Below are 16,871 nucleotides of genomic sequence, written 5' to 3'. Positions count from 1 at the left end.
TATTTGATTTTATTTTGATAGATGATATCTCAAATTAAGTATTAATTCAATATTTTTAATCTTTTACCGAATAAAATAGTATTGTATAATATAATATTTGTACCACTATGTATAATAAAAATTTATTTCAATTAACTGTTGTTGTTTAAATATTGGGAAATTTCAGATTATAAATTTACAATCTATGCTGATTAAAATTTAATACATTTATATTTAAATATTTATCAGAATAATATACCAGAGAAATCAATTCCGGTTGAATCTTACGCCATCTGGAACCAGATATTGTATCAAAATAATTATTCCTAGCGAACATCTACTTAGCCTATCGCCATTTTAGAATAAAAATTTGTTTTAAGAGCAATTGACACTCGTTAGCTTCGTCGTTATTTATATTATTACTTCTTCAAAATAAAATTACGTTTTAGGTAACTGAAAAATGGGCGAAGATTATAATGGAGGTAAATATCCCAAAGTTCTCTTTAGAAACCTTTGTCAAGTATACTGTGCTTTTTCGTCATTGTTCCCGCGTTACAGTCAGGTAAATAAGTCGAGTGAGTGATCGTAATGGCCGGAGAAATACTCCCAAGAAGAGTCAACATATCTTGAGGCATTTTTTTCAATATTTCTTTCTTAAAAGATCTCAAACTATTCAACGTTTACTTAATTTCAGTGTGAATAAAATAGTGTTCAAATATTTTTTGCAAAATCTTGTGAGTTTATCGGTAACCTGAAAATAAGCATCTACGAAGATCATTCTTATGGGTACATTTTTCATTATATGTAGTATTACGTCACAATAATAATTATATATTATTTCATCAACTCTTTTCAAGATTTCTATTATGTATTTTTTATATATTATGAATTATTAATTATGCATTTTAGAATTGTAATTTTAATCATTCAAATGTAGGTAATGACTAAGTACATATAACATATACATATATGTATATTACAAGTTAAATATACAGATAGTAGTTGGTAGTTATTGATATATGTATGAAATTGTATGGAAGTTTAACATATATCAAAATTATAAAATTGTAAATATAATAATTTTAAAAAATATATTAGGCCATTAGGAGAAATTCATATGTTATTCATTAAGCATCATATGAATAGCTTTTTTATTATTAATAATAATGTGAAATCATGTGTATTTATATGTATATTTATATATTTATGTATTGATAGATCGAGACCGTCAGGACCGTGAGAAAGATAGGGATAGGGATAGAGATCGTGATAGGAGACATAGATCTCGTAGTAGAGATCGTAGAAAACGATCTCGTTCACGTTCTAAAGATAGAAGAGATAGGAAAAGGAGTAGCTCTCCTAAAAAAAGTCGCAGTTCTAGAAGGAGGAAGCCATCTCTTTATTGGGATGTACCACCACCTGGATTTGAACATATTACTCCTTTGCAGGTAATGTATTGAATTTTATTAAATTAGTTATCAAAATAAATTAGTTTTTTTCTGGAGATTTATTTAATTTTAATTTGAATTATAACAGTATAAAGCTATGCAAGCTGCAGGACAAATACCGGCAAACATTGTGGCAGATACACCACAAGCAGCTGTGCCAGTTGTTGGTAGTACAATAACTCGCCAAGCAAGGAGACTGTATGTAGGAAACATTCCATTTGGTGTAACTGAAGAAGAAATGATGGAGTTCTTTAATCAACAAATGCATCTATCTGGTCTTGCTCAAGCTGCTGGAAATCCAGTATTAGCATGTCAGATCAATTTAGATAAAAACTTTGCTTTCTTAGAGGTACAACAAAGTTTATTTGAAAATAAGGTTTTGCAATTTATAGTTTTTATAGTTTCATGACAAAATATTCACAAAATTGTTTTTAGTTCCGTTCGATAGATGAAACAACACAAGCTATGGCATTTGATGGTATCAACTTCAAAGGACAGAGTTTGAAAATAAGAAGACCACATGATTATCAACCAATGCCAGGAATGACTGATAATCCAAGTATGAACGTGCCAGGTACGGTTCCCGGTATGTTTTATACATACTCTTTATATTTTTATGTATGTTTAAAAATTTGCTTTTAATATTATGTAAAGTACAATGTAATATTTTGATTTTTAGATTCTCCTCACAAGATCTTCATTGGTGGTTTACCCAATTACTTGAATGAGGAACAGGTATGCAAACAAGTCTACAACATAGTTTTGTTAATTGCACACCTTTGGAAGCAGTTCTTATTCACTGATGTCTATGTGTATATTAAAATCTATTTCATATTTATTTAGTATTTTTCGTAAAAGCTTTAATAAATATATTAAATATATCTAAATGGCATCAGAGATTAAAACAACTGCACTGCTGTATAACAATGCTGTAGGATTACCTTAAATATATGCTAGTTCTCAGCATTGTGAGTTATACCAAAGGATTAAATTATTACATAGGTATTTAGCTATTTAGCGGAGATCAAACTTACGAAGATGTGTCATCTACTGAAATGCCATAGAGGTATGTATGTGTATCCATTGGATTCCAGCGTTGATTAGGTTATATTTAGCTAGGTGACTTGGATTCTAATTCCAGTTGTGTGTTCAGTGAACTCTAAGGGCAATGTAGAATTTCATCTCTCGTATTTCTTCTCGAAGCGCCATGATTAGATAGTGGATAGGAAATTGGTTAGAGGCGTTGCAGCATTCAGGTGGCATGCAGTCGCAGCAGTCGCATTTCTTTTACAGTCTTTCTAGGAACATCGTGGACCCAGCCAAGGGGATACGAAATTTTTCAATAAATGACTGAAAAAGGGAGGGGTAGGAGGGGAGAAGAGAAATAGTTATACTTAAAGCAGTCATGCAGAATTGTTAGGTGATGAACTCTTCAAAAGTAAAGGTTCTTCGTATTTTTACATCTGAAACTCTTACAGAATGAGCCTGTTTTCATGCAGTGGTATTACATACAAAAAGATTTTTTAGGACTACAACAGACAAACCAATCAATTTTACCTAGTATATCAGATTTTTTGTTTTTTGTCTTGATGGGATTACAGGGTCAACACATAATCTTATGTGCATCTGGTAACAGCTCCAAGTCTTTTGGCATCTATTCTTTTCAGGAGTATCTTTTCTCTTGCAGCTGTTTTCTTTACAGGCTTTTACAGGCTTTACAGCTCTTCGTCCTTGTGCTTTGATACGTTTACAGGTTACGCGAACGAATTTATGTGTTCGAGTATCAGTAATGTGCATTAATACAAAGACAAAGTGCAAAGAGAAAGTAAGAAAAATAAAAGTCGGTACATGTGAACTTTAAACGTCGGAAAAAGTTAATACTGTGTTATTAAAGTGATACATTGATGGAATAATACAATCAAAGAAATATAACCGTTTGGTTATTATATAGTAACTGTGGACTGATACCAGTGCCCTTTCTCCCCATTTCTTAGCTTAGGGTTGCGCCGATCAAAAGCATTTGCTTACCACTACCACTACTTCTACCACTACTTCTACCACTACTACTACTACTGAACATGACAAAATACCACACTGCCTGGAGAGAGGCTAGCCCAGTCCCTCGAGGCAAGTACTTATATCATTTTCATGCCTTCGTATTGGGCTTATGCGACTTTTGCAGCCCCTTTCAGAAGATCTCGGTTCTTCTAAACAAATGGTGCGTTTTCTAATTGGATAGTTTTTTTATTGATAATAGCGTGTTGCTTACTCGCCAAAGAATTAATAATATAGTAGGTAATGCTAATTGATACGTGATATTCCTTATAGACTTTTAATGGGAATTTTTCTTCTTATTATCTCTATAATTATTTAAAATAGTAATTTATTCTTCTAAATAATAAGAATATACGAACCTGATGGTTTTATAATGATATAGTCCTCGTTGGAATACCTTAGTTAATAGCATATAATTTCTTGGATGGCTTAAGCAATCATATGTGAGATTACAATTTATATCTTGATGATATGAATTAGAGTGTTAACAAACACTTATTATAAAGTTACATAGATCACAACTACCTGGGAGTTTTGACTCCTAGAGGTGAAGATAAATAAGTTTTCATTAAATGCAACATGCTGTTATCTTTGCTTCAGAGTTTTCAGTTACTTCTTGGGAATGGAAAGATGTAAGTAACTTTAAGGTACATGTTTTTTTGAAGAGAGAATTCAAAAATAAATGTGAGGGAAATCCACGTTTGAAGAGCAAGAGTATTCTGATTAAAACGTTGACAAAGATCTGTTCCAGACTGGAGTAAAACTTTTATATGTAAAAAAGACATTAAGTGAAGATGTTATATGGAATTTGAGTAGGCGAGATATAATACATATGAAATTATACTAAATTTATTATTTTTTGATTATGCAACTTTTATATTAGTTTTAAGTTATGATATTGTGACTTATTTCCTTAATCCATAATTAATTTTATGTTATTAATGATTTTCTAATTTAGTTATAAATCAATTTTATATTTTAATTTTAAGAGATTAAAATGAAGTATGTAATGATATTTAGCACGTTTGTCTGCGTATCGTCTAGTTGTATTTGAAGTTTCATATATGTGCACAAGTTACATGTTAGGTAGTAGTCTACTCTATCAGATCTTATTAGTTTGCTGTAAAATTTCAGTTGTATTAGGCTGGATCACGGTAATTGTAGAATTCTGCCCATTGTTGACCTATAATCAGGTTACATAATTTTATTTTGTTCTCCTATTATTTACAATATTTCATCCTATGTTATATGTATTCATATTACTTATGTATATTATATTTTTATTTATATTACAGTCTTTTATTTTTCCAAAAGTACAAATGCGAAATGGTGACAGGAAACACAACAGTACTGATTGTAGTTATACTCATACATTTTCATAAGTCATTAGTCTATTGCAGCTTTTGCTGATCGGATGTTTGTGATATATTTAAAATTCGTTGAATCAGGAGCAGCACCTAGTAAAGTCCTAGATTTTCGATATGCAGTAAACGTGTTAAATTGCTGTATCTGTTGAGTCATTATGATAATCTGAAATATCTGTGTTTATTAATTATGTTGAGAACTGTAATAAAATTAAAAGTTGCATAGTCTATATGAATTTAAATAATATTAATATTACATGACTAAATAAATAATGTTATTTTTACAATACAGGTGAAGGAGTTACTGATGAGTTTTGGACAACTGAGAGCATTCAATTTAGTAAAGGATTCAGCTACAGGTCTATCCAAGGGTTATGCATTCTGCGAGTACGTTGACGTGTCAATGACTGATCAAGCAATTGCTGGATTAAATGGAATGCAGCTGGGAGACAAGAAACTGATTGTTCAACGAGCTAGCGTAGGCGCCAAGAACCCTATGATTGGTGCACAAGCTCCAGTTCAAATTCAGGTCCCTGGGTTATCAATGGTGGGCACAAGTGGGCCAGCTACTGAGGTAAGATAATTTTATTATAATAAATTTATATGTATAATATTAATATATATATATATAAGCAAAATATAATAAATAAATAAATATATATATATTTCGGCTTCTTCCCAAGGAATGAATTTAGTTTTGAGATAATAAGTTATTTAAAATATCATATGCTTTTACTACTCACACTTCTCTCGCTTCTTTTTGGCTCTGTTATCATCCATTCCAAATTATTATACTAAATTATACTCTATTTTAACCTGTACTATACTACTGTCTTTAGTTTTCTAACTCTATGTTTACATCCCCTTCTATCCCTTTGTATTTTTAGTTTTCTTTTTTTATTGCACTGTTCTTCTTTAATATTGTTCCTCTATTTCTTTGATTATTTTGATACTCTGTTTCTTAAGCACTGTACCTCGTCCTTTTTCCTTTCAGCACCTTATAATCTCTACAGCATTCCACCAGTTTCTCATTATATAGTTCCTCATGTATAGCATACTGCTTTTCCAATATCTATTATTTACTTTTTTCATTATATTCATTAAATCATAATTTCTTAATAATACATTATAAAACACACGCGTATTGCATTTAACAAAATGTATTATGACATATATGTAGGTTCTTTGCTTGCTAAATATGGTAACACCTGAAGAATTAATGGAAGAAGAAGAATATGAAGATATCTTAGAAGACATCAAGGAAGAGTGTAATAAATATGGTGTAGTCCGATCTGTGGAAATACCTAGACCTATAGAAGGTGTTGATGTACCTGGATGTGGGAAAGTATGTTTTTTAATATAATAAAATATTAATTTATTTTAATTTATAAAAATATATTAATAAGTTTCTTAATGTTGTAGGTATTTGTCGAATTTAATAGTGTGATTGATTGTCAGAAAGCACAGCAGACTCTTACAGGACGAAAATTCAATAATCGCGTTGTTGTAACATCATATTTTGATCCTGATAAGTATCACCGCAGAGAATTTTAAGACCTAGATTTTCTTTCTTTCATACCAATTCATAATTTACTACAGTGTATAATATATATATATACACATATATTCATTAAGTACATATATAATATATATTATATATATGTATTGAATGAATAATCTAAAGAATCTAAAAATTAATGACTCTCTTTTATCGGAATGTACAAAACAAAATGTAATTGTTTTTTGATCATACTGTGCATTAAATGGTAACTGTTGTAATTTACGTATCTTTCGATAACATAACCAGATATAAATAATCCATAATTTATGAAATTACTAGTAAGAAAAGAGATGCTATAAAAGGATACCATTGTACAAATAGCGACATCATTGTTTACATCAATCAGTAGTGAGATTGAAATAATCCATTGTTAAATGCAGAATTATATAAAAATAAATAATAAATTGTCATACTGCATACAATTTTTTGTATAAAAACATTTTTTATCTACATTACATATATATAACATTTGATATCTAAGGTGCAGCTTCAGTTTGCAATGCAGGTTGGTATGATGCATGGCTTTCTCCAGTATCAGCATTATCAACCACAAATTTTTGTAATAGGACGTAGAGTCCACCGCCGGCAAGTAGCATGCTAATTCCTATTAGAAGTACTATAGACCATGCTGGTATTGCAGTTCCCCCTAAAAAATTGATATATTTAATTATTATGTACATCATCTTCCCTACATTTTGTTTTTATATTTTTTACTTACAATAATAACGTCTAGTAATTGTTTTTCGACCTTTCAAAATTTTACGTCTTGCTTCAACCCCATCCATAAAGATTCCCATGATTACTATATACAAAATTAATAAATAAGAATGTAAAAGTAAAAAGAATGAGAAATAATATTCCAATATAGTTTGTATTGTTATTACATATATTTATTCATATTCTTATTGACCACACTAATATATTTTACAATTTTTTACATTTATAAATGTATGTTTTTAATAATGTATTACATATATTCAATGTATATATTTTATTTATTTCAATTTTGTGTTTCATGTTCATATATATTTAAAAAATTTATTTAAAAAATATTTAAAAAATTCTGGAACGAGGACATAAATACGTATATCGTGTATATGTGGTATAATTGCTACTAATACTATTTTATTAAGATATAATTTTAGGATTAATATAATTTACAAATTTTAATTAAGATTTCCAGAATTATAATTAAATATTTTATATTTTATGCAAGTCGATTCTTTGCTTTTTCATCAGTGCACAATAGATACGTTTAATAGTATGTAACAATTATTTCAAAAGTATTGTATTTGAAATATAATTAATTTAATTCATATACTTACATAGGCCAATAGCAACATAGCATAATAACTTTTTAGAACACATTGTTGTTTTTACCAAAACTAACCACGTTATAGATAGATTAGAATCAAAATTAACACTTGCAGGTAAAATAAGCAGGTGAATAACGCTCGAATCGTGTCAGAGATGAGGATGTGGATACGAACGTGTGAATCAACGTTTTGATAAGATATTTGATAACAAATGGAAACCCATCTTATCGCATGTTTACAAGAGATAAAAAGAATTTTTTGTATGAGCGCTTATGAGAGCACTAAACAAATTATCTTTGTTAATTGGTATTTTAAATTCCTTAATTATCTGTTTATTAATTCTGTCAATTACTTGTATTAGTAAATATTTAATATCTTTTACACGTATTAAAATTTGTTTAATTCGTTTTTGTAACTGCAGGCAAAAGTAAAATAAATTATACTTATAATTTAATAATAAATAATTATTCAAGTAAATATGACAAACGATTTGATTTAGTTAAAATAAATTTATACAAGCATATAATAATATATGTACAAGTTTATATAAAATACTTCATCCGAATTGTACACTATGATTTAAGGCGATTTAAATATTTAAAAATTGAATTTTTTGCGTGCTTGACATTGAATAATCGCCTAAAGAAATGTGGAAATCCAGAATGTAGTTGGAATTTGACGGTTCGGATATGAAGCAGATTATCGGGAGTGCAGGTCGAAGATTCAGGTGAGTATGGGTAGGATCTATGAAACAGAAAAGATTTATAGTCAGTTAATATTTTTTAATCGCACATACTAACTTTTTATTAAATAGAAATCAAGGAAACCAAATTACAAGTAATAGATCATTACATAATAATCGTCGTAATATATTAAATTAGTCGATACCAACAAGAAAAGATCTTCAACTAAATATCAAATGAGATACTTTCTCTAATACACGAAATAGATATAGTTAAGATTAATGCCTTATATTAGAAGGTTTATAATAATATTCTATGTAGTTGTTCACTAATCCTTTGAAATATTTCTATTTAAATTAAATATATAAATATATCTTAATTAACTTTCAAAATAGTTACATATACTTACGAACTAAATTTGTAAAATAAATCAATAGCTTAGTATGTTTTATATGTATGTATAATGTTTCAAAGGATCATGAGAAACAGTTACTGAAGCAGCATTTAAAATGTTGGTATCGACAGTTTATATGTTGACTCGAATAATTAAATATATTCCATCTGTTCTTTTCATACAATATTAAAGTAATTTTACGGCGAAAATAAAGCTCTATGCAACTTACGGATATAATTACCATCATAATGTAAATAGAAATAGCTGGCACATATACAAGGCTTTCCAAAACATCACGTTTCACAATACAAGCTCTTCTCTGCCTTAAAAGACAGTACTCGCATTGTTTCTTCCCCTCTCGTTATTTTCTTCGTCTAGTTTAGTTATCATTTTTACTTAATACATTTTCTCTCCCTTTCCTTTTTTCCTAGAGATTGCAGTTTCCCTGGTATAATTGTGATTTTTTCCTTTCATTTTTTTGTTTATGTATTCAGCACCACATGATTTCGAGGAAACGTTCGCGCAAACACATGTTTTCTTTTTTTTACTTTCCTGTCTCTGTCTGTACCCATTTTGTATGCACCCTGTTGGCGCAAGAATTCCAAAGTCGCCGCACTTTATGGCGATTGCTTGACAACACTGCAATATGGTCGAAGAATATCAAATCTACTGATTTACAGCAGAAAAGATACACTTCGACATGTACAGTACTACGTGATCGTATATCTTTCATTAACACGCAAATTCTGTGCTATTATATATATATTTGATAGATATTCAACGAAAAGAACAAATCGATATAATGGAAAGAACATGCAGATAAAATGTATATGATGCGTACACATTAAATTGTTGATTGTTTTTTTTTAAAGCTGACTACATTTCGGCGCGAGAGTGGAACATGAATTTGTGCATTAATGTTTCAAGTCGCGCACATACTGTACATATCCGGTACCGTAAAAATATCACAAAGAAATAATTATTCGAATGATCAATACAATTTTAATTTGCATTTATATTTACGAGTAATCAGTTAATAGGATTAAACACCACCTAGTAACATAAATTTTTACGTCGTTTATTAACATATAAATATAAGCATATAAATAAACAAAAAATGCAATATATAAATAAATTAAACTTGTGTAGTGGTGTGTATAAATATAAGAAGTGTATAAATATAATAGCAAATAAGACATCCTTGTAAAAAGAAAGTTTTCATTGGAATTCTGTTCCTTTAATAAAATAACGGGGCAGTTACATAAATAATTATTTTAGGTTGTACATATATTTTAAAATTGGAGTACGAAAAATAAATAAAATATAATAATATATAAATAAAACAAGATTATATAACATAATATCAAGTAAAAAACACAAAGCTGAACGTTGTTCTTAATATGTTAATCGTTCTTCGATTACTTCGTTGCATGCAATATATCTCAGAATGCATACTCCCGTTTCACGTGTATTAAGTTTCATACTCCTAGTTATATGCATTCATTTTTAAATTTACAGAAACATGAATCCCTCGTCGCAAACAAATATATTCTATTATTACACCAAAGAAGTGTAAAATTAAACAAAAAGAAAAAATAAATGTAAGTAATACTGCAAAACGCTTACGTTGTTTAATAAGTACTAATGTTCTCCGCAAATGTTCGTGACAACATCAAGTACTCTATTATCGAATAAATATTATATATACCAAAACAAAAACGGAGGATTCACAAAAACAATTTTTTCCTATAAATATACGAAACAAATTATCGATAAAGAAAATTCCTTGACTGTAGATAATAGAATGTATAATAATAATTTGTTTATAATTTACATACTACGTTAGAAGTATCTATAACATTGGACATTAATTGTCATAGGTGTCTGATCTAAATACGAATCTTTTTGTGCCTAAACTACAACCTATTTGCAATCAAAATCATGTATTTTCATTTGAAATATTATATTATTGAATGGCATAATGATTTTTAAGATATTTGAAGGATAATGAATTTCTCTTTCGTAAGGTTGGTGGCGTTATTACTCGATTGTATTCAGTGAAATGCATGTAGAATTAATAACTATTATTATCGTGTTTCTTAAACTCTATTGAGAAGTGTTTTCACGTTGGCTTAACGTATTGCTACCTTTTATTGGTTACTTTATTTCTTCATTTTAATTTTTCTCATTCTTTATGCAGTGACAATACTTTTTCGCTTATTCAATATTTGACATTATTTTCTCCTTCCTTGTTTCTTTGTTTCAATAATTCAGTCAAACTGCGTTTTTGAGAAACGCCTTCTACTTTCATTGCAGAATTATAGAATTAAATGCATATATAGTATCCCGTGACCAAATATTAATTTTATATTCGTAAATATTATAATATTATGTATTATATATAATATACATATATGTATTTTTATTATTATATATTCTATATAACATCATAAATTAAATTGTGTAATATATCTCAGAAATTTACGAAATTGTATACAAGAACAAGATCTTATTTGTTCATACATGCCTATATGATCGTATTTATTACGTTACTATGTGGTTACTCTACAGTAACAAATATCTCTAGCTGCGGAGCAATGACAGCGGCGTTTCTGTTAAAAGTTATCGCTTGTTAGAAGTGGTGTTCATATTAATAAATAAATACCGCGAACATCATTGAACATATCTTTAATATATATATTAATATATATATTATTATATATAATAATATATATATATTATATATATACATAATAAATTAATTGAATGTATTACCGAATAATCGTGTATCTTTTACGAACTAAATATTTTGGTTTAAATTTAGGTTTACCTTGTGGCTAGCTGATGGTATGATCCAACGTAATTTTCTTCGTTTCGCTTAGTGATGTAGAGGAAATATTCGTGGACGAAGATGATACACGGTCCTTTGATAGGCTACCGTTTGGATTTAATTTGGAACTTCCTTCACTGATCTCTTTTTTACTGTCGTGTTCCATTGTATTACTGTCAGCGGTTTTGCTTGTTTCGTGACCCTCGCTCTTTGTTTGCTCCTTGATATTTTCCCAAGTACGTACGTCGCTGTTCCTTTCTATAATACCCTCTTTAATCAGCACTTCTTTAAATATAGCTAAAGTTTTACGGAGTGTTATGCAGAAACCTCTAGACGCTGGTATTAATGGAAATTCTGGTAAAATTTTGTTATCTGGATAAAAGAGTAATTATTAAAATTATCGACTGCAAGTTTTCATAGATTAAAAAGAAAGAAAAATTACAACATACCAACGTCAGATATTTGTTTAAAAGTAGTAGGTGTTACTGGAGATAATGGGTGTTGATTATTATGTTGTTCAGAAATTTCCATCCACAACTCTAAACGTTGCAATAATTTGTTTGCATGCCTCTTGAAATGTTCAATAATAATATCTTTAAATACAGGTGGTGGATGTTGTAATAACTTAGTCTGTGCTTGAACCAATTTTAGTACAACCATTTCATTGTACATTCTTGAATTTTCTTTTCCTTGTTGAGAGCCTTTTTGTTTATCGAATCCAGCTTCATTAAAATATGGTTCTGGTACGAGAATAAGGCCTTGAATCGAGACTATAACTTGCAAGAGAGTCGAGGAACTTGTCCACACTTCTGTTCCACGGCCAGACCATGTTCCAAGTAAGCTTACACAAACTTTACCATCCTCATACAGATTGGGATTTAACCTATCATTACAGTAAGAAATATAATGACAAAGTGGTGGAGCAGCAGGATAATCGGCAGATAATTGAAAATCAAAAAGAAAAAGACCATCTTCGTATGGTGTTTTCTCAGGTCCACGAAACATTACAGAATATAAATCTATTCTATCTTCAAATCCCTTTACCCATATACCGGGTGGAAGTGAACTTTTCAAAAGTTTTAATTCCTTGGAAACAGTTCTGAAAAAGTTTGTAGGATCTGTAGGCTGAAACATTGTTAATTTAAATTTATGACTATCTGGTGCTGTTTCTTCTATAGAAAATCCTTCCCCTTCTGTATATATTGGTGGTGGAATTTCTATGGAATATTCTGATGGTTCTTGTAACAATTCTATACGTTTTTCTTCTTCTTTCTTCTGCTTCTTCAAAGGAGACGATCCTTTTTCGGCATCGGATAATGACATCTTTGATAACCCGAATCGTCTAGAAACTTCTGCATGCGCTAGTACAAGTTGAGCTTTTATTAAAGTGCACAATTTAACGCAAACTTGAGAACTAGCCACGTGAGAACTTGTTATGTGCATCTGAGTTTTGGAAGTTTTATTCATTTCTGATTTCTCTATTGAACGATCAGGTACATTGTTCACATCCTCGCTAAGTAGAAATTCGCCACTTGAGTCACTCGAACCCGACTCTTTCTTTGAATTTTCTGCAGAATACAATCCAGAATCTTCAGGATTAGGATTAACATTAATAAATAAACGATTAATTGATTCTTCACCTTTTACGTTCTGTTTATTGCTGGATTCGTCGTTTTTATGATCAATGGATTCTGTCATATCCGTTACAGTGGTAATGATCTTTTCACAAGGATTACTTCCTGATTGTATATTATTGGAATTTTCTATATTGTTCTTTTCTATATTTTCTTCTGATCCATCAGATTTATGCGTAAATAATCTTGTTACTTGATCCGCCATACGTTGCGCTACATTTGCACGACCACGTTCACGGACTCTCTCCAGAAGTCCTTGAAAATGACATTCATGGAAGAAAGAGGTACCCATAAGTTTATCCATGTATCGACAATCTTTATAAACTTCTAATAATTTTCTCATAACTTCGGTTGTCTGAAGTGAGGGATTTTGAGTGAAAATCTCTTCCAGTCTAGACATTGCAATGCGAGCTTTTTCGATGTGTGCGGCTAGCTTTGGTTTTATATTTTCTAATTCTGTTTGTTCTGTACCATCGGTATCGGCGATATACCAGTCTTCCAATTCCGTTTCCCATGACGCGTCAGACGATACATCGTCCCAAAGTTCTCCTTCGTCACTATCATATTCACCTACTTTATACAAATCTTGAGGCCAACACATACTTACATGTCCATCAACCCACCACACTTTAACTCGTCCTTCCGGATAATTATCTAGCACTTGACCAGCAGTACATCCAGCATCTTCTCCTTCAAAATTAGCTATTCGAATTACTAATGTACCTGGTCTGTACTGAAAGTCTGGATGATCTTTTAAATCATATACACTGACTTCACGTTCTTCTAGTAAAGTTGGCCTAACAAATATTTATCAAGTTCAATATTATATTTTTCCAATAAATTCCATTAGTTACAATGAAAAATGTATCAGTAGTAAATATACTTACTGCGGACTTTGACTAGAAGTGTATGTTTTAAACCATTTTATTTTAGCTGTTCTACCCTGATGGTCAACACTTTGAACTACACCATACATTCTAGACTCTTCCTTTTGATCAACTACAAAATCACCAGGGAAGAATTCTTTATCATCTAAGTGATGAATCGGATAAAGTTGTGTTGATGGAATACCTAAAAGCAGAAATAGAAGTTATACAAATTTTATATTACTGAAAAGTAACACCATCAAAACAGCTATTTATAAAATTTACCAAATTCTACTGAACCATCTTGCCATACAACATTAGCTTTTGTACTTGTAGATAATGTTTCCACAACAATTTTAGTCCCTGGAATCAATGGAACTGGTGGAATCTTCTTCTTTGCCTTGCATAACTTTTTCTTTTTCAGAACCTTTGTCATTAAAGCTGGGCTTTTTTTCTTTTTACCCATGGATGACATGCTAGAACATCCACTAGATACCTGGAAATATTAAAATTTATTATCTTCATTCATTATCTTACGTTTATCATTGACTAGATATTAATTGAAAAAATTAATAAAAAATCTTACTGAAGCACTGTCACTTTGCGATCCAGTATCTTCTGTATCCCAATCATCTGAACTTTCAGTATTCTGGTTTTGTACTGGAGGCATTAGAGTATTATTGCTTGTAATATTTTGTAAATTGTTAATATTATTATGAGCATTCTCTTCTAATGTTTGCTGTTCATTAAGTTTATCTTTATCCTTCTCCTTTTTTCTATCTTCAACTGGCTTTGTCACACTGATATTTGGACGTGTTTTCTTTGGACTATGTTTAGGAACTTGAAAAATGTCTCTTTGTTGTTTTCTCCATTGTTCTCGTGTAATGACATTTTCATCACTTTTAATTACATAAAAGTTTCGATCTCCCACTTGCACAGTAGATGGTTCAAAAACATTCAATAATTTTAGTTTCTTCAAATTTTCTCCTTCAACTACGAATTTTGGTTGAGCTTGATCTGACCAAGCACCATCCTTTGAATATGCTCTACACTGCCAATGCACTCCTACCCAATCTGTTTCTACCTTTTCTACAATTACCTTTGTTAGTTTCTGTGGTTTAGATTTTCTCTTTGCTTTCATTTCTTTTGTACATGTAATCCATTGTGCATCTTCTAGGCAGTGAACTGGTCCCCACAAACTTTGACCAGGATAAAATTCAGAAGAATGAGGAAAATCATTATCCTAAAAAATTTTCATTGTAGTTTTAATCAAATAATTATTCTGGATTTAATTCTTACATTATCACGTCTCTCCTCTAATTGTCCTAAAACACGAGAATCTGTTTCATTTATGACACAACGAGATCCATCGGGTGTAGTAAGCCACAATTTAAAATTTGCCATTTTTATGCCACCAACCCATGAATCCATACAAACAGCTATATCCGTTGCAAATTCCTATAAACATAAACTATTAATCATGATGTATGAGTTACTTTGATAAAAATAACAGCTATAAATGTATGATTACATACTTCCAAAGGAACTAAATCTTCGCTCCTAATATTGGTAAGCACTTGTTTAGTACCAATCACTTGAACACAGGCAGTAAGCTCAATATCTCTACAATATCCTCTCTGTGTATCCTTTCCTTTGATCATCCGACGTACAACATCTCCTGGCATAAGTGTTCTATCTGCTAAATGTACCTATAAATAAAAAAATTCATTTTTAGAAACCCTGATATTCTTGCAACAATAAACAGTTACAGTTATTATATCAGATATGGATTCAAATTTGAATGTAACATTCAATTGCAGATTCGTTGGTATGACAGGTGTCGCTTTTCATAGAATTAGAAACAAATACAATAAGAAAAAGGTAATAATGTAATGAAATATTAATAACCAATTTATATATAGTCTACTATTTTTAAGCGATGTATTTGCGTATCGTGTTAATTGTTAAATACCTTCTTCGAGCTGACCAACTCCTCGATACCGGAGGGATGCCAGACCACGCGAATCTCGCCCTTTTTCCTCTTTTGGCTCTCTTCGCTGTCAGAACTTTCTTCGGACAAATCTTGGTCGTCATTTTCCATAACAATTCCGAACACAACGTTACCTTTCTTATCCACACGATAGACGACATCCTCGTAAAAGTACTGACACTCTACGCCAAAGTTCGTAGCCATCTTTCCTCTAATCACTGAATACTCGCTCTCTGCCGACGACGGCTGACAGAAAGTTACACGGCGCAACGGTTACGGCGCACGTCGCAAGCAAGGAACTTGGCTCCGACCCCGAACCCGACCCCAACCCCGACATAAAAACTACCGATTTTAGGCGCCTTTTGACTAGTTTTGATTGTTCTCACCGATCGAGATGTTATCGACTTTTCCCAAATCGAGAATTGTTCTCAATCTTTTCTCAATCGTCATTTCAAACCATATGTCAAAATATATTTTTATCTAATATGTACCTTATCAAGTATACATTTATACGTATTTATAAAGCACTTACGTATAGTTTGCGTATGAAATGTGTATATATGATACATGCACATATGTATGTAAAGTTTAGTTGATAAATTTATCTTATTTGGGAGCAGTTTCATGTACGATTTGACAGATGTATAGCTCATAATCATATAAAGTAACAAGGAATTAATGCTTTGCTTTTGTGAAAAAATAAGGATTCTTTAATGGAGTTACTTTTTTAATATATTGAGAAATATAAAAT

At 30.5% G+C, this 16,871-nt stretch overlaps 3 protein-coding genes across 7 annotated transcripts; 1 reads left to right on the top strand and 2 right to left on the bottom strand.

The window, feature by feature from the left end:
• Positions 1 to 439: 439 nt before the first annotated feature.
• On the top strand, positions 440 to 6,829 carry LOC117209056 (splicing factor U2AF 50 kDa subunit). Of its 3 annotated transcripts, none has more exons than XM_033450652.1 (8): positions 440 to 461; positions 1,198 to 1,427; positions 1,516 to 1,776; positions 1,863 to 2,013; positions 2,107 to 2,162; positions 5,139 to 5,420; positions 6,027 to 6,191; positions 6,269 to 6,829. In XM_033450652.1, the coding sequence occupies exons 1-8, from the start codon at positions 440 to 442 to the stop codon at positions 6,398 to 6,400; spliced, it is 1,299 nt and encodes a 432-aa protein (XP_033306543.1). In that variant the 3' UTR covers positions 6,401 to 6,829. The 3 variants fall into 3 exon arrangements, with proteins under 3 accessions (XP_033306543.1, XP_033306544.1, XP_033306545.1); XM_033450653.1 differs by having other exon boundaries at positions 1,863 to 2,001; positions 6,269 to 6,400; XM_033450654.1 differs by lacking the exon at positions 440 to 461 and adding an exon at positions 483 to 765 and having other exon boundaries at positions 6,269 to 6,400.
• LOC117209065 lies at positions 6,602 to 7,999 on the bottom strand. The gene is made up of 3 exons (XM_033450664.1): positions 7,733 to 7,999; positions 7,126 to 7,209; positions 6,602 to 7,053 (listed from the first exon to the last, which is right to left on the bottom strand). The coding sequence occupies exons 1-3, from the start codon at positions 7,773 to 7,775 to the stop codon at positions 6,884 to 6,886; spliced, it is 297 nt and encodes a 98-aa protein (XP_033306555.1). The 5' UTR covers positions 7,776 to 7,999; the 3' UTR covers positions 6,602 to 6,883.
• Positions 8,000 to 9,273: 1,274 nt separating this feature from the next.
• LOC117209051 ((E3-independent) E2 ubiquitin-conjugating enzyme UBE2O) lies at positions 9,274 to 16,717 on the bottom strand. 3 transcript variants are annotated; one of them, XM_033450639.1, is made up of 9 exons: positions 16,103 to 16,717; positions 15,666 to 15,839; positions 15,430 to 15,588; positions 14,717 to 15,373; positions 14,416 to 14,626; positions 14,152 to 14,335; positions 12,080 to 14,061; positions 11,631 to 12,002; positions 9,274 to 9,439 (listed from the first exon to the last, which is right to left on the bottom strand). In XM_033450639.1, exons 1-8 carry the CDS (start codon positions 16,322 to 16,324, stop codon positions 11,638 to 11,640), a joined length of 3,954 nt encoding a protein of 1,317 aa, XP_033306530.1. In that variant the 5' UTR covers positions 16,325 to 16,717; the 3' UTR covers positions 9,274 to 9,439; positions 11,631 to 11,637. The 3 variants fall into 3 exon arrangements, with proteins under 3 accessions (XP_033306530.1, XP_033306532.1, XP_033306531.1); XM_033450641.1 differs by lacking the exon at positions 9,274 to 9,439 and adding an exon at positions 10,553 to 11,412; XM_033450640.1 differs by lacking the exon at positions 9,274 to 9,439 and having other exon boundaries at positions 10,553 to 12,002.
• Positions 16,718 to 16,871: the final 154 nt, after the last annotated feature.

The sequence above is a fragment of the Bombus bifarius genome, unplaced genomic scaffold (assembly GCF_011952205.1).
Source record: "Bombus bifarius isolate JDL3187 unplaced genomic scaffold, Bbif_JDL3187 scf7180000008165, whole genome shotgun sequence".
Lineage (NCBI taxonomy): Eukaryota > Metazoa > Arthropoda > Insecta > Hymenoptera > Apidae > Bombus > Bombus bifarius.
This window is presented reverse-complemented; position numbering and strand designations above follow the sequence as displayed.

Coding starts and splice junctions, on each gene's coding strand:
- LOC117209056 (XM_033450652.1), top strand. CDS start 440: ATGGGCGAAGATTATAATGGAG. Junction 462..1,197: donor GGGCGAAGATTATAATGGAG/GTAAATATCCCA, acceptor ATGTATTGATAG/ATCGAGACCGTCAGGACCGT. Junction 1,777..1,862: donor AAAACTTTGCTTTCTTAGAG/GTACAACAAAGT, acceptor AATTGTTTTTAG/TTCCGTTCGATAGATGAAAC.
- LOC117209065 (XM_033450664.1), bottom strand. CDS start 7,775: ATGTGTTCTAAAAAGTTATTATGCTATGTTGCTATTGGCCTAT. Junction 7,210..7,732: donor CTATGTTGCTATTGGCCTAT/GTAAGTATATGA, acceptor TTTTGTATATAG/TAATCATGGGAATCTTTATG. Junction 7,054..7,125: donor AATTACTAGACGTTATTATT/GTAAGTAAAAAA, acceptor TCAATTTTTTAG/GGGGAACTGCAATACCAGCA.
- LOC117209051 (XM_033450639.1), bottom strand. CDS start 16,324: ATGGCTACGAACTTTGGCGTAGAGTGTCAGTACTTTTACGAGGATGTC. Junction 14,336..14,415: donor AGATGGTTCAGTAGAATTTG/GTAAATTTTATA, acceptor TTCTGCTTTTAG/GTATTCCATCAACACAACTT. Junction 14,062..14,151: donor ACTTCTAGTCAAAGTCCGCA/GTAAGTATATTT, acceptor AATATTTGTTAG/GCCAACTTTACTAGAAGAAC.